General features: G+C 37.2%; 1 protein-coding gene across 1 annotated transcript in view; it reads right to left on the bottom strand.

Annotated features, from left to right (window-relative positions):
- Positions 1 to 5,443: 5,443 nt before the first annotated feature.
- Positions 5,444 to 25,668, bottom strand: part of opn5 (opsin 5) — a 49,467-nt gene continuing 29,242 nt past the window's right edge. The window contains exons 4-7 of the mRNA XM_062437083.1: positions 12,952 to 13,122; positions 11,555 to 11,889; positions 11,193 to 11,437; positions 5,444 to 5,744 (exon numbers count right to left, since the gene is read on the bottom strand). Coding sequence (XP_062293067.1) covers positions 5,678 to 5,744; positions 11,193 to 11,437; positions 11,555 to 11,889; positions 12,952 to 13,122 — 818 coding nt within the window. The 3' untranslated portion in view covers positions 5,444 to 5,677. The remainder of the gene's footprint in view (positions 5,745 to 11,192; positions 11,438 to 11,554; positions 11,890 to 12,951; positions 13,123 to 25,668) is intronic.

Raw genomic sequence — 25,668 nt, 5'->3', positions numbered from 1 at the left:
AGTCCAATGTTTCCTCTTTGCTTCTACATTAATGTTGGCCTTGTACAGACCTCACTGAAATCACATGACATCATTTGACCCACCAAAACAGGAAGCAAGAAACCAAACGAACAAAACAACATTCTTAAAAAATGTTTTATCAATGAGCACATTTATATTTACTGACAAAGCATTTCAATGTAAGCACAAGTCAGTCTGTGAATATTGGTAAAAAACCAAACAGTGCAGAACTAAAGCGATACAGAGTTGGTTTAAAATGTTTCGTGCAGCAGCTAAAATGTTTTTAGTGCAGAGAACAGTGGGACTAAGAGCTGGATTTACTAGAAGATATGCCTGACCATTAACATTAACGCCTGTACAATATGGTGTAATACAAACTGCAGTTTAATTTGAACCAACATTGCTATTGTGTTAGAATACATTGGACTGTATGAGTGTTCAAGATATTATATTTCTTGTTCTGTAAGTGTAGAGCTGCTGAACTCTGTCATCCTGAACTGACAAAGCACATTTCACACGACTACAAATGATTTAACTGTTTAGGTGTAGTGACTTTAATATGGTCTCTCCCTTTTGGTAACATTTTGATAATGTATCAGGGTTTGGGTTTTTGTTTTTTTGTGCATAGAATTGTATATTAATGAATCATGTCTTCTTTTACATCCTTCTGACCAGGGTTTACTGGTTGTCCCTCACGCTCGACTGAAAACAAAAGGTGATCTTGCCTTCGAAGTGATTGCTCCAACGCAATTGAACACTATTATACTATTTTTATAGTCTTATTTCTTTAACTATTCTACTCTTATGAAGCACTTTGTGACCTTGCTCTGTGAAAGGTGCTACATTACATTAAACCTTACTTACTTGCTTACTTAATAAAACTGACAAACCTTACAGTAGTCAGCAAAGACAGATCTTTCTTAAGTGCAAATATGTTTGGACACTACATTTAGATTTCATTGTGACAAACACAAGCTGAAGCACATTAAAATCCTTCCGTGACCACAGAAAGTTAAACAATTGTCTTTTTTTGACACTGAGATTCTAGATTAACTCATGAAGCTAATTTTGTTCTGCTTAGGCTAAAATATGGACTAGCTAGCAAAAGCAGGTTTTGCATATTTCTGAACACATTATTAAAAGTCTGTCTAGGTGGAAATGGAATATGAATTAACGTGTAAAAACAATCTTTAGACCACCATATAGGCCAGTAGGACTTGGAAATATTTTGCAACTCATACCAACTCAGTACTTGGCATAGATAGGGTGAAGTGCAGGATACTGTCTTCTGCATTATTTGTCATTCATAAGTCCCAAAAGGTGAAGAGGATGTGTCTTATTTAGACTCTAGGTGATCAGGCATGTAGTTCCAAAAGCTAGCCTACAGCAAACCATAAATGTCCTCTCTCCCTGACAGATTCATTACCGTAAATATTGGTTATATTTTGTGATGTGAATGAAAAGTATTCCCATGCTTCTCCCCAATAGGTATGATGAGATTTGGGTAGAGAAGAAGATTAATAACAAGCAGGTCCTTTTGTAACAATACAAACAGTCAGTGATAAGATACAGTAAGTAAATCTAGCAGTTAAATTTAGTCTTGAAGGATCAGTGGTACAAGGGGTTGCTGGAGAATCAACAGAGTGTCTAACTTGCTCGGACAATGCCCAAATTAAGGTTGCAGTCATATAGAATCCAGTCAGGTGTTTACGACAGTAGGGCATGTACAAACACTTAGACTTCAGTGCTTGTACAGTGCTGAGTGCAGACACATTTTTTGGTTTATTTGTTTTTTTGGGGGTCTTTTTTTAAATGTCGTGCTGCTCATCATGCATGTTGCTGTAAATAACAGCATGGAAAGATGACTGTTGTAGTGAAATCTATTACCAGAAAGCAGACATTACCTCATTTTCATCAGAACATTTGAAACTACCTCAAATACTGTGTTTAAATATCATAACAAACAGTCTTAGACTAATAATACACAGTAAAAATCTGCAGATTTATTTTCTTGTCTGGTTTCAAATGGTGTCTGAGTGTGACATTTATATACTGAAGGAGACTCCAGCATGCCTCATGGCCAATGGTCACTATAAGACTCTCTCAGCTGTCCTGTGCTGCTAATATGACATTTTATATGATAGCACATACCTCGCTCTAAAATTATTCAGAACCACAAAAACATATTACTTTTCTCTCATAACCCATATTAGTATAAAAGTCAAAGTCAGGCTGGTGATATGGATAATGTCGTCTATTGTGGTATAGGTACAATAAACATGATGAAACAAGAAAATCATGATAGGTCCTCACATTTGCAATATCTGCAATATTTTCCGCAGTGAAAGATACACACAATCAGAGATATTTAATGGAAGGAAACCTCAGTAGAAAAATCTCTGCTGGTTAACAGTTATTTCAATGTATTAAAGGTGTTTTTCCTTTAATAAAGTAATTGTGTGGAAGATGGGTTTTTATTCACTTTTTGTATTCATCTTCTAACCTAACCATGTGGTGCAGTAGTTGAAATGTACAGATATTAGAGAATGCAAGAATTTTAAAAATGTTGGTGCTGGATTAAAAAAAACAAAATAAAACATTGTCAATTACATAAATCAGGATTTCGCAAATTTGTCAAATGTCAATGTTTTTGGCTCGCAATAGTGTTGAAATGACAGTGTTTAAAAACTTGAAGAGTTCAGGGGTTTCATTCAGAATGGTTTTACAATAGAAATCTGTTCCACACTACAGAGTATTACTGAAGGTACGGAGTAACTGCAGTAACTTGATTGCAGAAATGTTGACAGTTCACATTAACCATGCAGTATGAATTTTACATGCGTTAAACATAATTTTAGCACCCCAACAAGCTACATTTCTCAGATGAACCTGGACCACTTTGAGGATTGACATTAGGCACAACACTAAACTCATTTAACCAATACTGTATCTTCATCCAAGTTTGTCTCCAGTTTAAGCATGTGAGTAACAACCTTTGAATCTCCCTGATGCTTCAAGCTGGCTGTTTTTGACCTCACACAGGATTCTTCCCACTCCACCCACTTCAGTCAGTCTGCCAGCCTAAGCTGCAGCCTTCTTCCATCTGCCTGTCCACTGACTGACACTGAAAAGTAATTCTAGTACCTTCAAATCAGCACTCATGTATAATTCGTGGAGTGAAGGTGCAGAAGGCAGACTTGCACAATTGTCAAAATTTGAAACCCATGTTTCCGAATATTGCTTATTTTATCAGGAAAGTGCATTCATAAATAATTAATATGAAATTAAATACATTTTATTAATGAGGCCACAGATTTGCAGAAAAGAAAAAACATTCAACCAAGTAAATGTTCTCTTTTAAGGTATAGTTTGACATTTGGGAAATGTGCTTTTTCGCTTTCTTGCTAAGAGCTGTGGATGATAAGAGGAATGGGAGACTCTTAACAGACCACTACAACCCGCAAAGCAAGGGCCATGTGACCAACGGAGACAGCAGATGGTGTTAGCTTTATCAAACAGTAATGTTGGGTAACTCTGACCAAAATAGTAAAGTGCATAACATAAGTTGGAAAACTAGCCTGTACAGCAAAAGGAAAAAAGAAGTATAGCATTTAGCAGTATTTGTGAAAAAATATTTAAATATAAATCATTAACATCCATGCAAATATAACTGAGAAAAAAGTGAATCTCTATGTGAAAACAACATTTAAGAATCCCTTCCATATAATTCTATAATTCTATTATCACAGAATATGTATAGGTCCGCACCCAGCAAGAGACCTCCATCATCCTGTTGGCTCTGATAATGACAAGGAAACTGCATCATACAAAAAGACAGACAATTAATTAAAGAAAAACTCACATAACAGTGTGACATTGTAATAGCTCACACAGTGAATAGCAGCTATCTGGTGGTGGACATGCTAGCAGATTAGTTTGCTAGCGGTAGCGCTAGCTTGGTCACCCATGACAGCCACTTGACCCTCATCTCACAGGCTGTAGCGGCCCACAGAAAGCCATTAAATAAAGAGCTAGAGCCAGACGGTGATTAGCTTAGCTCAAAGACTGGTTACATTAGTAGATAGCTAGCCTGGCTATGTCTAAAGTTCAAAAATCTGCCTACGAGCAACCCTAAAACTCAGGTATTAACACATTGTATCTTTCAGGAAGTCATTCTAGTAGACTATATACAGTACGTCATATTGAGTATAGATTGCAGACTTGTTGGCAGACTCTTAATCTTGTTAAACATATGCTATCTGTTTTTCCCTGCTTTGTGTCTTTATGCTGAACTAAGTTAATTGCCTCTTGGCTCAAGTATCATTCTTAACACACGGGCATGAGAGTGGTATAGATCTTTTCATCCAACTTTGCAAGAATGCAAATAAGCATATTTTATGCTATCAATTCAGAGCATCATTAAAATGATGATGTTATTTCTGTCATTGGCCAAAAATGGGAAAAAAGAAGCTAACAAACCCATGATAAATAATTACAAAATGGTCCCTGAATTAATTATAACGGCCCCCATCAACACAACTGAACTATAGGTTTGGTAATAGTGAGAAAAGTACTGAAAGAATGATAAACTAGTGGAGTTCTTTGACTTGTGTGTGTCTGTCCACTTCTAGGCAACAATCTACAACTTACATATATGTGATACAAAACTGTTATCAATGCATACTGAATGGTTTTTCAGGTAAAGTGCTCTATTCCTGTGTGTGTGTGTTTTCTTGGACAGGGTTTAACTTTTAGCTGTGTAGCTCATTTGTGAACTTTGTGAACAAAAAAAGCTTTTAATCAGTGCAGCAATGTGACGATATCCTGTTATTGTAAAGTCAACGTCTCTGTTTGACCCATCAGAGTCACATTCATCTCCTTGTGTGAAGTTTAACAGCTAATGAACATAAGCCGACATGATTCAGTTCCTTTTGGAATATTTGCTGTGTACAAGCCAAGGGTGTAGGAGTACGAAAGACAACAGCCTGTACAAACAGTGAAAATACATCTTTTAGCTTTGACAGTAACACCCAGACCTGATTTGACAAAGCTTACATCAGGTTTTTTTTTTTTTTTCTGTTTTAATTTTCAGTTCATGTTTAGAAACATTGTTAAAAAATAAATGTAACATTTATAGCAATTTCAGGCTTTTGCAAGATTTGTATTCGCGAAAAAGATTATAGCTCTAGATGTAACTTGACTTTGGTTGGAAACTTCTTAAGCTTTCAAACCTGTATCGAGCCATATTATGAGAACAACACTGACTGAGTTGGTAACACGTGTTTAAAAAAAAAAAAAAAAAGCATCAACAGACAGATTTTGTCAGTAATACTAAAAATTAAAGTCGAGAAGCTTACACAACACATCACTTGTATGTTGTAACCACTGTTAAGACAACGCTACTCCACAGATTGAGGAAGATAAGATGAAGAACAAGAAAAGATGTGTTTCCAAGGAAGAGGAGGTGGGAAGCTGCAGGAGGCACACAGAGATCCAGCATGGGTGCAAACAAACAGCGAGACTCAGGAACCACGGGCAAAAAAGGTGAGCGGTTGATGATGTCAGAGCAGATGACAGGCAGCGTGTGATTGGGTAAGTGTAGGGCACAGAGGGCAGGGAACAAGGCATACTGTCCAAATAGAAGAGGTAAGAGGGTCACACAGTCTAAATGTCTATCTCACATCTCTATGTGAGCGTCTTTGGCTGGTGGTGTGCCCTTTAACGAGCCCGAGATAGTGTAGAACCTGCAGGAACATGTAAATAAGAAACAATTATTAAGACAAATAGTCCTCCATACAAATAATAATACACACAATAACAATAGCCATGTCTGATATAGCTCAATTGTCCTCTCATCTATCATTATTATCTAACTTCACAAGCTACTACCTGCAGTTTATACATCTGTCTGATTTGCAAAGGCGAAACATTGCAACATTTTAACAAAGGGAACATTATTGTAAAAATGTAAGTCCACTAAACTGTATGGTTTAATGTGTGACATTTTGAAGGCTACTAAATGCAACATTACATTTTAATATATGGTTTCTGCAGTGTTCACATTAGCAGTATGATGTTTTTGATAACACACAGATTGCAATTTAATATCTCTTTTTAGATGGATAACTACATTTTTAAGTACTTCCTAGCTGTTTATAACAATAATTCCAAGTAGTATAATTAATAGGGCTGTCAATCGATTCAAATGTTTAATTGCGATTAATCGCATGATTGTCATGAATTAACGCGTGATTAATCGCAAATTAATAACACATTTTAATTATTTTTCTAAATGTACTTTAAAAGAATATCTTTAAGTTTTTATTACTCATATTAACATTGGAGTGGATACATATGCTTGCTTTACACAGATGTATGTTTATTATTATTGAAACATTCCAGAACAAAAAATTCCATCAGGATTATGTGCAAATTTGAATAATAAGTGAAGAATATAAATTGAGAAAAAAGTTGATTCTTTTAAACAGGTATCAAATTGAGTAATAATAATAATAATAATAATAATAATAATTATTATTATTATTATTAATAATATATATAATAATAATTATTATTATTATTATTAGTAATGCTCTTGGCTGGCTGGTGAGAGGCAGACTGTCTTGACAGAACTGTTCATTCAGAGACATGGGATCAGATCTATAAAAGAAACGCACATAGCTCTTTGTTCAGCAGATCAGTTAAACATAAGAGGAATATCACAGCTCAAACTAAACTACACTCTTTGACTTGACTGTTTACATTAATCATGCCAAATTAAGTACTTTTGCCACAAATTTTAGTAGTTGTGAAATCTTGACAGTTTGACTTTTAAAGATATTTTTTTTCTTTTTAACTTTACTTCACGGTGCCAGCCAGGTTTCTCTCCTGACAATTAAAATGAGTCAGTGTTGTCAGTTTCTTTTCATATGTTTTCAATCAAACTTCACACAAGGATGAGACCCATTCACAGAAAACACCTTCACATTGAATGACTACAAAGAAACACAGACATTATCATTATTATCAGGTTGTCCTAACAAGTCTCTAAAGACTCTCCAGCTGGTCCAGAATGCCAGAAAACTAGAAAGAGAGATCATATTATTCCCATTTTAGCTTCACTGCATTGGCTTCCTGTAAAATCTAGAATAGAATTTAAAATCCTTCTCCTCACTTTCAAAGCTCTCAATGATCAGGCTCCATCATATCTTAAAGAGCTCATAGTACCTTATGTACCTACCAGAACACTGTGCTGCCAGCATGCAGGCCTACTTGTGGTACCTAGTATCTCTAAAAGTAGAATGGGACTCCCACTCCCATGATGCACTGAACTCCTCTCTCCTCCTCTCTCTCTCTAATCATCCATCTATATCCATTAACATTCATGTACCACTAAAACATTCAATAACCTACACTTCTTCCCCAGAGTTGTCTGTGCTTTCTCATCTCACAGGTAATCTGGGCCTGTAGACGTCCGGATGACAGATTCCAGTCCCGGACCTTCTAACTTCAATGTTTATTTTCTATGTGCTTCTCTCTCTCTCCTATCCTTGCTCTCTCTCCTCTCTACCCCAACCGGTCGAGACAGATGTTCTCCCACTTTGAGCCTGGTTCTGAGGTTTCTTCCTGTTAAAAGGGAGTTTTTTCTTGCCACTGTTGCTAAGTGCTTGCTCATGTGGGAATGTTGGGTCTCTTTAAAATTAAACCTGAAGAGTACGGTTTAGAACCTGCTCTATGTGTAAAGTGCCTTGAGATAACTTTTGTTTTGATTTGGCGCTATATAAATAAAGATTGATTAATTGATTGATTGATGACATGGCTGAAGTTCAGGCTATATTTACACGGAAACGATCTGAACAGAAAACGCAAAAGTGGCGTTGCGTTCTCACTTTTTATTCCGCGTTTAGACAAGCGTTTTTTGGGGGAAATCTGCGTGCATACGGTGACGCAAAAGTTTGTGGAATTCAATGTTGTATGCACACAACACCACAAAGTCCGCGCGCCTGTGTAGAACCTGTCCTCTACTTCTCTCCCTAGAAGCGCCAAATGGAAAACCAAAACCAAAACATGGCTAAGAAGAGAACAAAAACTGACCATTTGGTCTCGGACTACACTTCTCCCTCCTCCTCTGTCATTGTCGGCCTCGCTGCAGCAGACAGGTATCAGCAGAAGGAGGTACGTGACGTCACATGGAAGAGCGTCTGTCACCTAGGTTACAGCTTCAGACCGCAGCAAAAACTCTGCTGCATTTAGGCAGACTTTTGTGTTTTTACCCTTTAGACGGGAACGCGACAGTGGAGTGTTTTTAAGATTTCCACTCTGGCAGGGGGGGTCTTTTTTTTTGCGTTTTTAAGCCCCCAAAACGCCGTCGCCGCCGTCTTGTCGGTTTCACCCGGAAGCGTTGTCGTGTAAAGTGGGCCTCAATGTCTTGGCACAAAGGAGCTCCATCAGTAACAACAGCTGAAAGCTTGTCACCCCATGCTCACTTACAACACTCTTAAAGCTGCAGTATGTAGTTATCAGTTTTTGCTCCGTCCTCTGCCTGCGTCAAACCCCACTGGGAGCGTTACGGCAGTGTGCTTTGGGAGAGAAATCTGCCTTTTAAATGTAGTTGATACAGTAATTGCAGAAGCCCAATCAAATCTGAACGAGTGCCTTTAGGCTACCGTAATTACTGTAGTAGCAGCACAACTAAATGGCCCTATTTTGTTGGTCTTTGTCAATAGGCTACGTAGATAAATGGTCTCTTTATCTGTCAGTTTTATTCGTGTTTGTTGCTAAAATATGATCGGGAGGCTGCACGGGTTGTCTTATTTTGGCAGGGGACCAGAAGTTTTATGCTGATTCTGTGTCTGACTTCCTGTCTGGTTCGATACGCTCTGTTGAGCTAGATGCGATTCAGAAACCACTCCGTCAAAAATAGAATAGTTACAGACTGCAGCTTTAATGGCATTGAAAATATGTTTGCCCTTGCTAGTGTCATGCAAAGACACCAATTTCAATAACTCCTCGTGCACTTCAAACGGTTCTTGTGTAAATGAGAAGCGAGTTAACATCCTTGACAATTGTACTCTCATCCTACACTAAGGAGAAGTACTTGCCGTCATGCATGAATTGTCTTAATGTTCACATGACTTTGAATTACAAAAATTCTTTGCGACCATTTCAAAGTTCTTAGCCATGTTATCATCTCCAAAAGCTTTAACCATCTTTACTGCATATCACTTCACTGTTGACCTTTTTACAAGGGCTTCTTTGCTTTAGCAAGCTCAAGGGAAACAGCATAACACGCCTTGTAGTCATGACTTTGGTAAAAAGGCTGCTGTTGGTGTATTTTTCCTAAGGTCAGCATTGAAAGTGGTTCTGGCAGCTCTGGTGTTCATGTCATATTTGTCTTTGTGCATTGTTCTGTAGTGGCGACTCAAGTTGAAATCCTTTATGACCGATTTTAATCAAATATAAAATAAATTGGCTTCCCTTTGAATTCTGGAAAAAATATAATTAGTTTCCCATCTTGCCTGGCGTACATGGTTCTCTTGCTCCAGTTGTGGAGTACACCTGGCAAGACCAAGATGTCTTGGCTAGACGCCTATTGCATTTTGAGGGAGCCCCCCTTTATCAGTGGACAGTATAATTGGTCAAATGGTCTGCTTTCCGAACGCCTGTGAAATTAACAATTATTAATCATGGGCCGCACTGAGTGAGGAAGGACCATCCTTACTGTAGATATAGTAGTTTTTTTAGTTTCTCTTCACATCAGGCCAACAGTATGTTTATGATCCTTGAAAGGTGAAGCAACACAAGATTTGTGTAGTATATGGATTCAAATGCTAATGATACATTTACAGTCTGTAAATAATTACTGAATAATAATGAATGAAAACTGAACTCAGACAATGGGCCCTTTTCACATTATTGCACTATTATCTCGTTTCATAGCTTTTCTTAAACTGCTGAGAGCATATGTGTTGTGAGGAATTGTTTGTGTGTGCCCTTCTCTGTGCCTGCATGTTAAGAGTAAAGAGAAAGATTCATCACAGGTTCATCTGTGATTATTCAGAGAAAAATCAACTCTTACATATCTAGTAAGAATTTCTTCTACAGTGCCACTTCTGTTAAACTAACAATTACAACAATAGACCTCTGGCAATTTCACCTCAGCAATTACAGTACTATATGTCAGAAAAGCCTTTGGACATTTCTTTAAGTCTGCGGATGATTGCTTTTCCAGCAGACTGAGGAAAAACTGTGTTCCCATTTATTGCCATTTTGAAATAGCTTTTTTACTATTACTTCAGCTCCATTTATCTACAGGCTTATGGCAGTGCCACCACATGTCAAGTTATCAGAAGTTAGGCTAAGTACTACGCAATTCTAAAATTGTTTTTTTTGGGGTGGGGGGGCTGTTTTGTTTTGATTTTAGCAGCTTTTAGCACTTCTATTTGCACTATGGGAGAATAGCGTGCAGCACACTCATGAATCAGTCAGGTTTTAGGATGCATACTCACTGTTCTGAGTATACATTATTTTGTCCACTTCCAAAACTCTTTTAGAATGAGTATGTAGTGTGGAACATGTTACTTTGTTGTGACTTTGTTGTGCACCATAAAAAGGCTGCATTCACTTCTTGAACAACAATAGCAAAAACAACAATATCCTGGATGGAAGGTACTGTATAAAGCTTCTGTTATATTTGTTCTGTAGCAATACCATAGGTTACACCTTAGCTGATGTAACTACACAATGGTACTGCTGCTGCTATGGATTGGTCGGATTGGGTTACTTTTGTTTCCCCCTAAAAGTTTCCAATGGCAAAAGAGTTTGCTGAGTCAAGACAAGTTGAAAAGGTGCTACTAAGATTCTCCTTTTCAGTAACACACATCTAGCAAAGTTATCTGCACTCGTAACCTTCTGTTCAGAGCATCTTTCATCTATAACAGTAGATGAAAGGATGTTAAATACTGTAATATAACAAGGTGGATATTCCCATACTGTAAAAAAAATAAATAAATACTGCAGAATGTAATTACAGCTCATCCGTGTGGTGTTGAATTTGTGCTATTAAACGGTAAAATCTTATTTGACTAAGTTGAAACATTTGAAATGTGTCAATTAGTGCTAAGAGTTAATGAATCAACTACCCAACTAAATCAACAAACAGCATGGTAAAACGATTATACATTCAGTATTACCTTGACTTTCTGAAATGCCTGGGTTTCTTCAGGACCTTAAAACAGGAGGATTTTGCACAGGAGTTTTTCAGGTCCACCAACTGGTAGATGATGGGGTTGTACATTGCTGCAGACTTGGCCAGAAGGGTAGGAATAACAGACACAGGGATGGGCACTGAATCGGGCTCGCCAAACGCTGACACCACTGACACCACTGCATAAGGGATCCAGGCTATCAAGAAGCCTGCACAGATCAGCATTGCCACCTGGGAGTGGACACAAAGGGAGATTCAGATCACAGATTTGGCCTTAACAAGATTCCTGTATGAGCAGCGAGAAAATATTTTGTTGTGCTTCTTCCTTCATTCAAATTTCTCACCCACCTTTGTGAGTTTCATCTCAAGGTTGTGGCTGTTATTGATGCGGGCATCAAAGTGTGAGACCTCCTTTGTGGAGGACTTGACCTTAAAGATGATCATGACATAGGAGAAGACTATGATGCCAGTGGGGAAGATGAGACAGAAGAACAGGATGGCTATGACAAAGCTCTGGCCAGACACGGAGGCCTGGGCCAGCCACCAGTCCAGGGTGCAGGAGGTCCCAAAGGGTTCTGGGGCGTAGTTTCCCCAGCCAATCAGGGGCATGGTGGCCCAGAAGGCTGCATACATCCACACAAATGCCACGCACAGGAAGGCGTGGTGGCGTTTAAGCCATGTACCTAAGAGTGAAAAAGATGGACTATTGATGAGAGAGACAATATAGAGATCACTAACCTTATTTTCTATCTGTGACCTCAGCCTCAGTGTGTGCATCATATCATTTGTGACTGCTCTGCTCTTACACTGCAGTGATAATTACCCAGCACTGGCAGATGTAACACATCACATCACTACATCAAGCATTAGTAAAGCATGTATTATTTCCACTTAAGGCAACATGTCAGCTCACATAACTCGCAGTGACAATGTGCAATGAGTCCTGCCAATTACAGGAGAAAGGTTTGAAGGAATTTCATCTGGAAGGGGTTAAGGTGTAGAATGTGTCTCTGATCAAAAACAGATTCAGTAAACTACTTTGTGCAAAAGAGAATTTCTGTTATTAAAGTCAAACAGCAATTAAAATCATTTTTTGTGCACTTATTTGGTCAAACACTGTGATAAGTATTGACGGTATATGGATATACAGCATGATTTCCTCCAGTCAGTTGGCCACTATGAGAGTTGACAGCGTAACTCCTAAGCATGCATTGCACTGATATGAAAAACATCATTTCAACAAATGTATCCCGAAATTGTTTCATCCTCAAAGATATGTGCACTACATCTGTAGTAAGATTATTGTTTATATTTCTGTAAGGAGAATTCATATTTCAGTTCAACTTTAAATTACACTCCTTTTCGTTCTATAATGTAAAGTATTAACGGAAATTCAAGATATAATGTAAGGTAATGTGTGCAAGACAGGCCAAAACATGCACATGCTAACACTAACAAATGTACTCTGGAGACCCTGAGGGGTTCAATGAATCATTTAATTCAAGTTTGTAATCTTTTGTAAGTAACTGATTTTATTGGAGAAAATGACGATTACACATTATTTCAGTTAAATTCCAGTTATGGGTTTGTCTTTCACCTCAGTTACCTTCCATATACTGTAACCTATTTTTATTCAGATCAAAAAGCCAATTCATGCATATTTGTATGTCTGTGGGCTAATGTCTGTCAGCACGAGTGTGAATGGAAATGTTACAGAGGTTCTGTTAGATGAGATTGTGACGTACCATATCTCAGATGGCAGATCTTGAGGTACCTGTCCAGGCTGACCATGGTCATTGTGATGAGACTGCCACATCCAAAGAAGAAGCCTGCCCAGCCGTAGAACTGACAGCCCTCCCAGCCAAACAACCAGCGATGGGAAAAACTAGATACAACAAAAAAGGGCTTTCCTGTCACTGCAAGGATGGGGAATAGGAAGGAAGGACAGGAGGAGGAGTAGGATTAAGAGAAGGAAGAAGAGACATGAAAAGAAAATAGGCACAAAAGGATTAGGGTGAATGGAAAGGTAGAGTACAGAGGAAGAGAAGGAAGATGGAAATGGATAAAGGAGGAAAATGATATAGAAATCGAAAGTTAAATGAAAATGGGGGAAACGGAGTGAATAAAAGGGAATAGTAAGTGTTGACAGTGATGAAGAGGGTAATATGGAGGGAGGAGTTTTCAGAGACGGGGAGGGAGAAGGAAAGTAAGGAGCAGAAGGGGTGAGAACATGAAATTAGTGTCAATATTTGATTATTCTTTATTAGTTATATTAACTAAATCAGCAATTCAACATAAACATCAAAAACGGACATTGTGTTCATACATTTTACTAATACTAATACTCATTTATGTCCACCACCATCTACACTCAGATCACAAACAGAAAAATGGGTTAACTAAAAAACCAAGGCAGCATATGCAACCATTACATGTTACAACCCCTTAAAAAGCAACATTGAATTTAATTGTATACATTATACTAATAAATGAATAAAGATTTGATCATAGTATATGAAAGAACTCCAAACACATGCAATCACCTATGTATTTGTATTAGCTAGACTCATTTAGGATAATCTTGGGTTGTAGATTAGAGGCTATAGATTATATCATACTTGTTTGCAGTTTGTCAGTTTTAGTTTTCTATCATCGTTGACATAAAAGGATAAGACAAGATAATACCTCTCAGTATGATGCAATACATTTAAACAGCACCACAGAGCACACCGTATTCTCCATCTCCACTAGTGACTCTGACTATCCTGGAATTAAAGCTTTAAATGATACCATATTACTATAGGGGTGCCATTTATCATATCATTCAAGATTCAGTCTAGAAGATACTATCTTCAGAAATCAAACAAGCCTTCTTGTATAGATTCAAAGGTTGTCTGTCTTCTCACTGTAAGACTATTGTGCATTCAACCTTTATGTCTGTCCTTGCCTATGGAGATATTCTTGTCATGCTGCTCCATCCACACTTCAGCAGTTAAACCCTTTGTATCACATTGTATTACATCTGTATATGGGTCAATGACGTATAAGGATTTTCAACAACTCAATTTTAAATAATAAAAACCAGCATATCTAATGCAGTAGTTCAAACATTCAGAATGTTGTGTACCTGACAATTCATATTACAATTTGAAAGTGATTTTAATGGGTTTTTCAAGATTAATTGGCACTGGCCTGAAAAAAAAGTCATTTGGTGCGACCATGATTCATCTTGAAATGTCTTATATAAATAAAAGATCATCATTTACAAAGATTTAAAAAAAAAAAATGCAAATACTTTGTTTCCAAACACTTTATATTACTGAAAACTTGTAAAAAAAGATGTGAAGCATGTTAAGTAAATTAATTTATTTCAAGATGAATCGTGGTCGCACCACATGACTTTTTTAAGGCCAGTGCCAATTAATCTTGAAAAACCCACTAAAATCACTTAATTTCAAATGTATAATATGGATCTTCAGGTACACAACATTCTGAATGGTTGAACTACTGCATTAGATATGCTTGTTTTTATTATTCTACAATTGAGTTGTTCTAAATCCTTATACGTCATTGACCCATTTATTTCCAGGTTGGTTGGACTCATGTTATACATCTGTAGAGCACTGCTGCTTCCAAGCTACCTTACATCTCTTCTTTCATATAAATCTAGTAACTAGTAACACCTATTTACCATTGACCATCCACTAACTTTGTGCAAAGTAACCTTACATACCCTGCTATACACACTAATGTTGGCAGAAATGTTTTCAGGTATTCTGAACCTTTTAAATGGTGTTACATTTACCTCAGATATTTTTAAGCTTTTTTATTTGATGTTTTTTTATGATTCTTGTAACAGTTTTTTATTCATTCCTGGTTAACTGTGTATGTATGTACATGTTTTCAGGTCTCTCTTGGAAATGAGATCTTAATGACTGCCTGATTAAATAAAAATGAAAAAAATAAAAAAATAAAAGTGGAACTTATTGTTGGCTGTTGTATTTGACTGCATTAGTTGTAGTGAGTTGTAATGAATGGGTAAATGAGTGTATATTTCTGTTGCAGCTTGGAAGAACTTTGATGACAGATAAAAGACAAAAGTTTGATGTGTTCTGATAGGTTGAGTGCTACTGTGCATACTTTTAAACCAATCACAGAGGTACTGTAATGTGTGCATGCTAGACTACAATGGTGGACAGAAGAGACCATGGAATCAATCTCAACCTGTAAGTAACACATTTATCTTATTATCCCCTCGTTGTAAATCATGCAATGTTATTTTAAAAGTGTGGAGAAAATGCAAGGAGCCATACGATTGGCTGAAAGCGAACACACCTGATTAGCTGATGAATCTGTCAATCAGAATCATAAATTTGATTGACAGATTTATAAGCCAATGGTGACGTTCGTTGACCTGCGATGTCGGAGGAGTCTCAAAATTCAGAACACAGATTTCTTTAGGTTCACAAATGAGAAGCAGTTTGTAAATGCACATTCAGCGATTCGCATGATCTGTGAATTTATATTACAAGTTTGCATAGAAATGATATTTGTGAACCAGAGCTTGTGCATTAGTGAAAAACCCTGTGTGAGTTCATTCATTTTGAGACTCCTCTGACTCCATAATACTGTATATTACATACTACTGTGCTCAAGCCAAAGGCCACTAAAATGATGTCAAAGTTAACTTGCTCTCCTTGCCTTAAGACTAAATAAATTACAACACGCAGAAAAATCCCATCTTTTAGTGCTGATGACAAAAGACCCTTTCAAAGGTTTAAAAAGAAGTAATACATATGGCAGCTCTTGTGTCAACTTGTGGCAAGAGCCTCATTACTGTGCAACTGAAAGGGGAGTGACAAATGATAGGGTAAGAACCGCTCATTGATGATGTAAACACAAAGAAACGTAATACGTTACCGAGCATATATCAACACAAGAGTCTATTGTTGCTAACTACAGTGACTTCCTGACAGTTGAGTGTGTCAGATGTGGGCTTTGTTCTTGGCGAGCCGGACAGGCCAAGAGCCTGAGAGGCATGCCAAGTCCGAGCGGCATAAAAGAGATAAACATCCAAACCTCTTGAGGCGAGATTACATGAGAGCATGAGCCAAATGTTTTCTTGGAATTACTGAAAACCCACCAGGGCATGTACTCATGCTTGCACATGGTTGCTCACATGTTTGAAGGCTGAATAGCATTTACACAATCTGAGTCACAGCAATAACAGAAAAAAAACCCTTCAGCTCTACAAATCAGGCATTTGTTTTGTTTGCCCTTTGGTTTGTTTGGTTACCATCACTGTTATTTGTCTTACAGCTGGTGTGGAAAGGATTATTTCTAAATGGAGAATATGTACCAAATTCATGTTAACCATGTAAGATCTGACCTTCCTTGACACTTTCCTGCAAGCGTACAAGTTTGTCACTCCCTAAAAGATTGTGGAGTAGCAGCTCAGGGGGATTATTCCACTTTTTAAGTGTCAGTGTCATATCAAGATTATTCATAGTAGTCCAGTTTTCTTTACATTTGCTCCACACAAAAATATTATAATTTACACTAATTGAACAAGTACAAAAATAAAGTAGAGCTTTGAGTTAAACCCTGTATGCAATTTGAAAGTGAATGCTGACTGATGAAATGAGTCCAACTTTTCTTGGAGGGAGGAGGGGTTGTTGCTGTTCCAAGTTTTTTCAAAGTGCTGTGTGAAATGCAAGAAAGGTAAGAGTCGCTTCAACAAGTATTTGTGGAGCTGAGTTATTGTCCTGATGAGAGAGCTTAAGGAAAAACACAGCAATCTTTTAGAAGTTTGATGTGGTGACAATGAATGAATGAATAAATGAACACAATGAATTCCTCCATGGCAAAAACTAATTTCAATAATGCTGAATATTGTTCATGTTAATGTATTTGACCTCTATTGATGGTACTATTACTACTTATGGTATGGATAAATAATGCTGACTATAACTGTTACTTTTACACCTTGTTTTCAATGTTTAGCTCTTAAATTAGCACTGCAACATGGTTAGAAATGAACCTGTTTTAGCACCTTAAGAAAGTAGTTTCCATTGTCTACAGTATAATCATATTTGCCATGAAAAACACACCATGTCTGTGTAAGCCAGCTGACAGGCTTAATGAGAAAACTGGTCAACTGCAGGAGGATGAGTGAGGATACAGCCCTGAGGATGGAGTCAATCATTAAGCAAGGTGAGAAATATGTAACTGCTATTAAAGTGATGTACTTCCATTACGTGATTTTGGTTGAACAACATCTAAAACTTTTTTTTACATGTTTTTTGTGGAGTCATCTTTAGAATACAAATAGATTATAAATGTGTCCTCAGAGGTTTCCATTAGTCTTCACCTTAAATCAATACTTGAACTGGCAGTTCACTAACCAGTCAGCTTGGATTGGTTTATTTTTATCTTTGTCTTCATTTCTATCAAGCATTATTGAGCATGGTGGACAGAGAAACAATCACTGCAGCCTGCAGGCACTGAGATAGACATATCATTCAGTTCAAGTCTTTAATTAACTTGTATCTTACTTTAACAGAACTCCTACCAGGTGACCTTTCACAATCAATATTGTATATTTTTGCTCACCTCACCCTTTAAATCCATGGCTAAATATTTTTCCATCAACCTGATGTGCCAGATGGTTTGTTACACAGAACTATCTGAGAAGTCATCCATAGAAACAGTTTGGAAAAGGGCAAGTACTTTCAAAAAATACTTTGCAGGTGACTGGATGACCCGTCTATCACTGTCTTACTTTGTCAGGCAGCTGAATTTGTGATGCTGATTGGTCCAAACCACTGGTGCTTCAGACACAAGCTCATAGGTAGAAGCCTGACAAGATGGAGTCTGGTGTGATGTTGTGATGTCGTGCTCTTATAAGTCCAGCTGCCTCACGAGGTAACATGGTGATTCATGGCTTAGACACTAACATCCATGGCACTCTAATGAAACTTAAGTAATTCATTGCCTAGGGCAAATGCTTTTTTCATAATAACATTCATATGCTGCACTAACATTTTAGAATATCATGTATGGTTATGCATAAACATTTAAAAACGTTTGTTTCTCTTACTGTATAGTATTATTATTACCTGGTTAGACTTTGCTCTTGTGTTCTGTACATTTTTAGGATTTTTCCCCCATAGCATCATAAGTGAAAAAAGCGGTGTTGAATGTCCAGAAAGATCTTATACTAACACAGAACACAACATCCTTAACTTCTGGATGCTTTGCAGGTCTGCAACAACAAGATCTCCCTATCTATACATTGACAGGTTTATTTAAGGTAAACTGGTCCAGGGCAGGGCCACATGACAGCCTTCTAATAGGTTTTAAAGGGTCAGAGAGACCATCAGCTGGACTAGCAGCAGCAGCTCTGGCAGACGAGGGTTTGCTCTGGTCTGAATCAATGAACGCAGTTGTTAACTTTTTGTTTATTCACATTGGTTCAATTGCTTTTGGCGCAATAATAGATACAATAAAAACCAAACAAAAAGCCAATAGGCATTACTGGATGCATGATGGGAACAAAGGAAAAGGTCCTGAAAAAGCTCTTATCTCTCCAAATATCAAAAATGAACATTGCATTTAATTGTTAGTCCTGGTAGGATCTCAATTTATTCTGGCTACCTCACTAACAACTGTTGATTTAGCTCATCAACAAATGATCAGTGGTCCACCAATCGGAAGATTGGCGGCTTGATTCCCGGCTCCTCCAGTCCACATGTCCATGTGTCCTTGGGCAAGATACTGAACCCTGAATTGCTCCCGTTGCTGTGCCAACGGTGTATGGATGTGTATGAATGGTTAGTTTCCTCCTGATGAACAGGTTGGTACCCTGTGTGGTAGCTCCTGCCATCAGTGTATGAATGTGTGTTAATGGGTGAATGTGACATGTAGTGTTAAAGAGCTTTGAGTGGTCATAATGACTAGAAAAGTGTTATATAAGTACAGTCCATTTAACATTTGACATTGCTTTCTTTCCACTTATCACAAAATAAAGACAGAGTCAGATGAAATGGCCTCAGGCATTCTGTAAGAGGACTGTGGTCAAGATGACAAGTGTGAATCATCGAAACATTAAGAGTCTTAGTTGACCTTTGGCTGTTGCCAGGAAGGTACAGTGACAGCAGGGACTGTACTGTACTGTTCAATGAAAACAAGCCCGCTCTTATGGTTCAGCTGTTAGACCAAATTGTGGTGTTTAAACTTTTTTTTTTTTTTTAAATAATATAATTCACATAATTGTGAATGGACTGGTATATCATATTCAAGTTGAAAGATTCCCAGCTGGGGGTTTGTCATCTACTGTGCCCCTGACAAATCAGCTCCAATGGTCTGCACAGGGAGAGTCACAAAAACACATGACCGGCTTTTTTCTCAATTACCCCAAACAATCTAACACCTGCTGGTCCAAAAGGTCTGTGTGAGGGACGAGTCGTTATCTGACATCTTCTCACCACAAACATCTTTTGAATATTAAGTACTGCAGGTAATTAATATGCTAATAAACTCAATGGTTACTGATAAAAAATACACAGAATATTGTCTTGAAATTGGAATTGTCTTTGAGAAGTTAATACATACTTCTATGATATGAGTTACCTCGCTGTGATAGATACATGCAGATGTATTATTTTCTGAATAATTGCACACTGCTGTTTATGTACTCATCATTGTTGTTACAGCAAGAATGAGACACTGCAGGGATGTGTACTCAAGAATATTCAACAGCTGAAGTGTGCTGAATGGATGCGCTTTTGATGAAAGCACTTCACGGACATCAATGTGATTGAATTTATGCAGACAATGCTGAGAGAAGAAAGACACGAAGGAGAGGCAGAAGAACATGAGAAATCATTTAGAGAGAGCATGAAAAAAAGAAAAATGATCGAAATGATCGAAATGATTTAAAATGATTTTCACCTTTTGAGATTTATGTCAGTGTCATAGGCTTTACTTGCCAGTCACACAGACTGAGTCAGATTGAGAGCAAGAAAAGGCAGAATACAATCAACTAGGTAATACATTTGAAGAAGGTTAGAAATGAAATGCTTGTCCATATAAGCCAAAGGCTAAAAGTTTAGTATGTATGCTTCGTACATAATTCCATTTGCTCAAGAGATTTGGTTTTGCATTTGACATAGTTCAATACTGTGTTCATGCTCATTAAAGCAGCTTTCTAATTGATTTTGTATGTCATTTTTGGCCATTTTGTGACAAAGTAACACATGAGCAAACTGTTGCCTTTTACACATCCAACAGATGAGTAGAACTCTGAGTATAATCAACATTTATTTGAAGTTATACTTCATACTTTCATGATAGAATTTGTGCTGGGCAGGTATTTGAAAGCTTTTTCGTTGAAAACAGCTGCAGCTGGACATAAGTTGGATGAGAACTGTGAGAGTGAAAGGTACTCAAATAATCTGTAGAGTGGAATGTTGCATTCACATATACTGTATTATGTCGTAAAGAAAAAAAGAATAGACTAGTTTTGAACATTTTTTCACTTTCATTTCTATTTTCCTTCCCCCAGTCCTCCTTATGTTCCTTTACACATGCACACACTCTCACTTACCCTTATTACCAAACATGACTGCCATGCTGTTTCTCTCTTTAGTTTTGTCACATTGGTTTCAACACACAGTTAACCCAACCTTGTTTGTGGCATTTGTTTTATTCTGACGTGTCAACCTTGATTCACTGTGATACATTCTGTAACACAAGTGTTGACAGATCCATTGTTCTGTATTTGATAAGGATTCTGTGTGCACTGCTCTTTCAGATAGAAAGCCAGTGAAGTTCTGTTCACATAAGCAACACAATCACCAGCATCCAAAATGGTCACCAGTGTGTCTATATATATTAAGACACAGTTGAAATGAAAAAGTAGCAAGTAAGGTATATATCAAACTTCTGCATAGCTGATACTGAAGAGTGTAGTACTTCTTGCAGCTGCAGTAAAGCATGTGGCAGCGAGAAGACTGAATGTGAGGATGAAGGCTTATAGTCATAGATCATCACAAGATAATGAGCAAATTGTAAAGCTGTAAAAAAAAAAACAAAAAAAAAAACAGTAATCAAGGTTGGAATGCCAACTGAATCCACCTTAAAATGTGATAGATGGAGAAGGATTACTCAAAGGAAGAAACTGCTGATTCAGTCAAGCTGCTTTTCATTATGTCTACTTTTACAGCTGTTTAATTTATTGTAATAATAAAATGTAATCGAATCAAATCAAGGAAAAATGCAGGATTGGATAATGCCTCAAAGTTACTCCAACTGAGACATCAAATGAAATCATTACACCCCTCTGAAACAGAATGGCATGACCCCTGCTTGTCCTGGAGGTTTCAGGTTGTTATTGTACCAAGAACTTTATTCCTGAACTCAACTGGTGGATGACATTTTGGAATAAAACTCTTCAGTTCTTCTAAATATGCCAATGTCATAATTCCCATCACAAGGCATGAGAGGACAGCAGACTTATTTATTAACATTTATTGTGAGCTAGGAGTACAGCGTAAGTAGCTGCAAGGCAAACATGTGCGCATGACCAGGCTTTGTGCACTTTCTGGGTACATAGTAGGTTGATTTTTGACAGTGTCTGGTACAGAGCAGTGCATACAGGGCATACATGGGTCATTTTTAACTGTTCCTTGAGCTGCTACAATTTAATGTGGAAAATATTTTGCCCAGTTCTGGTCCTCAGTGTCTCGTGGTCTCTGTGGCTGCCTATCATATAAGAACAGAATGACCTCTTGTCTCATAACTACAACAACTGATGATTATGTTTAACTCATTAAAACGCTGACATTCAGATTCATGTTCATTGTAAAAGCTGAAATGTGCTCTAATCAAACAGTAGGACACGTTGATTATTATATTACTATTTATAATGGATTTTAGTGAGTTGTCACACTTCATTATAAAAATTACAAAATACGTTAGCAATCTATTGGTACTTGTTATGATTTCATAATAGCATGTAAAGCCCCCTGAGCTATAGCTTATGAAAGAAATGTTCTATAGTTGTCTACAAGTAGTTCACTGGTTTACATGCTTGCTTAAACATTATCCAACATCTTTTCTGAGAATCTATTAGTGCTGTCTGGGGTGAAGGGATGCTATCTACAGTGGTGGCTGGTGACTCAATAAATTGGGGAACAGAGGAAGAAAACCAACCCATGGCATGATGTTTTCTTACACTAGTTGACTACTTATCTCTACTTTCTTATGTCTAAGTTATGTGATATTCTTATGATCAAATGCAGACCATGCAGAGGCCTTTGGAGGGGCAGGTGTTCAATGTTAAAAAGGGGCACATGGACAATGATTTTAAAACGCCATACACTAACATCATTTATATCATAACCTGTTGAATTATATCCATACTTATATCCAAAACTCATTAAAAGGAAAAATTTAATAAAGAGCTAGGAAGCATTATGGGTTGGAGCAATTAATGGGGACAACACTAGATAATGAGTGATGAAATAAAAACAAAACAAAAGGAAAGTTAATGAAAGGGCAGCCAAACAGATAACGAGCATCATCGTAACAAGAGTGGATACAGCTTTGGGAATGGAAAATAATTTCATTTGTCTGAAAGCTTCCTTCAGCAGAGAGAAGGGAATATGGCAACAGACCGACACTTTAACCAGTTTCATGTTCAGAGAATTAGTAAAACATGATGAAAATGGTATTATTTCTTATCAAAAATATTTAGCATCTCTACCTCCACCAGTGGTTATGCTCTCATGTTTGGTAGTTTCCAGGATAGTTTTAAATACTTTTAAAGATGTTTAATCTTATGAATGTTCAATGTTTGATTAGGTATTTGGGAATTAATTTAGAGAATATATTTAAGTTAGTACATTTCATATCTAAAAAATCATCAGTGAACTGTGATTCTTAAACATTGGCCCTCTTCCCGTCTACCAGCCTAACTTACTGTGTCCTCTCTTATAGTAATACAAAAGTTAACTATGACAATTCCAGCTCTGAAACAAAGATGAAGATGCTAACTTAGACCAGCCTCAGTAATGCAACAAGCAAACAGCACAAAGAGTATGAATCCGTACATATAAAATACTTCTTGGTTCCTACTGATACTTTAATGTAGGTGCAGTGGAAGAAAACAACACAATGAGGAACAAGGAAGTAACAATTGGGGATTTAGAGTGTAACTTCCCGATATTTACTATGTACATTTCTGGTAATGTCATTACGGGGGAACTCATGGCAGTTGTAAGAATAATTGTTTATGTGAGTGTGACAGGCAAGCTTCACCCACAATCCAGGGATTTATTATACCTATGTCTTCTACTTCTTTGTATAAATTGAAACAAACAAGTCAAGAAATGGGTCTATACTTTTGAAAATGATCTCCTAGCAGGTGTGTTAGTCCAACACTGCAGCAACTTATAAAGGCCAGACTGAGGTAGAAACTAAACTTATATCTCTCAAATGTATAGCTATGGATGACTTTTCACATCCAAGGAGGAAAAACTAACAATAATGTAATAATATACATCAGAGATGGGGGACTCGAGTCTAGTGACTTGACTCGAGTCAGATTTAAGTCACCAGATTGAGGACTTGTGACTTGCTTGATCAACAGTGAGAAAAGACTTGACTTGACTTGGACTTGCTACCCATGACTTGAGACTTGACTTAGACTTGCATGAAATGACTCATTGCTGTCTTGGTTAATTGGTAAAGAATAATAATAATAAAAAATATTTTAGATTGGATGTTTCCTGTTGCATGTGGGCGAACCTGGCAACCGGTAATCTCTCTACTACGTGATGCGCCCGCCCATTTTAACGTAGAGCGGCCGGGGTTTGAAAGATGGAAGGTGCTACCGGTTCTGCTGCTGACACAGCCAGTGTTCCCCAAATTATTACATTTGGATTTAAAGACTATTCAACTCAACAAAATAAACTATTCGCTGTGTGCAAGGTGTGCAGCGCAAACATATCCCACACATCCAGCACCACGTCACCATCCGCCATTTCCGACTACACAAAGAAAAGTAAGTAATGCTTCTAGCTAACTTCACGTTATTTTTAATCTAACGTTAGCTGGCAGCTAACATCCCATCTTCCCAAAACAAACTACTGTGTTGAGTACTCTGTCTGGTACACCTGGCCCTGTAGTCGTTCCTAGTAATTCTGATCCTGCTGGTCCTAGTGAGTATTATAATTATTCTTTAGCCTTATATCCCCTTCCTCTATTTGTTAGCCCTTTTGTGTAAAGGAGGGCTACATAAAACTTAGGCTGCAGTCTCTTAAAGTTTTAAGACGGTTGTCTTCCAGCTTGTTATATTTCTATGACTTGACTTGTGACTTGCTTGACCTAAGCTATGACTTGACTTGGTTTGACTCGACTCTCACAAAAATGACTTGGGACTTGCTTGAGACTTGAAGGTTAAGACTTGAGACTTGTATATGTGTGACTTACTCCCATCTCTGATATACATTGTATCTTCAATTCCACAGTTATCAAATGTTTCCTATGTAATCATTTCACAGAAAACACAAGCTATATGCTGTTTTCCTGTTCTTACTGTATAATTACTCAGAAAAAAAAGATCACAGTAAGTACTGTCAAAGACTAGCTGTTGGATGTAGTTATCACCATGTAACATCTCAATAACAACAGACCTGAAATACATTTTTGAATAGACAATGAAATAATATTATTGAACATGATAAAACAGAATGTTTTATTTAGACCATCATAGCTATAGAAACTATATAACAATTATATATTGCTATATAAATTCTATAATATAAAACCAAATATTTTAACTCCTGACTAATGTATAATCTTAACTAAAGAAACAAGGATCTACACATTTTCATGGCAATCAAATTCAAAGTGTAGTAATATAATTATGGTTAATGAAACAGGAAACTATCTTTAAATTATAAACATAACAAACCAACAATCACAGTCTGTTTATAGGTTTCTTCTGAAGCTATATCCATCTGTAATCACAATTACTGAAGTGTATTATAGTCTAAGTCTAAAACACATGTACACAATTGTTACATAACAGTATTTATTAACCAAATTAAAAACAGTATTTGCACTTTTTACTGATATTACAAAATGTATAGTTGTTAATAGTTAACAGTTTAAAAACTAGCACGATGGCACCACAAATCTAGGTATAACATTTTCCATGCAGTACACATACTGTACTTCAGAGCTTTTGTTGTTGTTGTTTCCACAAGGTGGCATTACAAGGCCTGTTTTCAGGACTGTACCTGTGTATCACCTCCTCAGGTGTAGTCACTACTAATGACGTGATGTTGACAGAAAGAAAAAGGTGGAATTCAACATTGATGGCAGTGCAGCACCTGGACATTTTACAGTATATTTTGAACTCTCTACACTATCACTCAGACAACGTTAGTGGAGTG

Source organism: Scomber scombrus, chromosome 17 (genome assembly GCF_963691925.1).
Source record: "Scomber scombrus chromosome 17, fScoSco1.1, whole genome shotgun sequence".
NCBI classification, from domain to species: domain Eukaryota; kingdom Metazoa; phylum Chordata; class Actinopteri; order Scombriformes; family Scombridae; genus Scomber; species Scomber scombrus.
The sequence above is the reverse complement of the archived record's forward strand: the minus strand, read 5'-3'. Positions and strand labels throughout refer to the sequence as shown.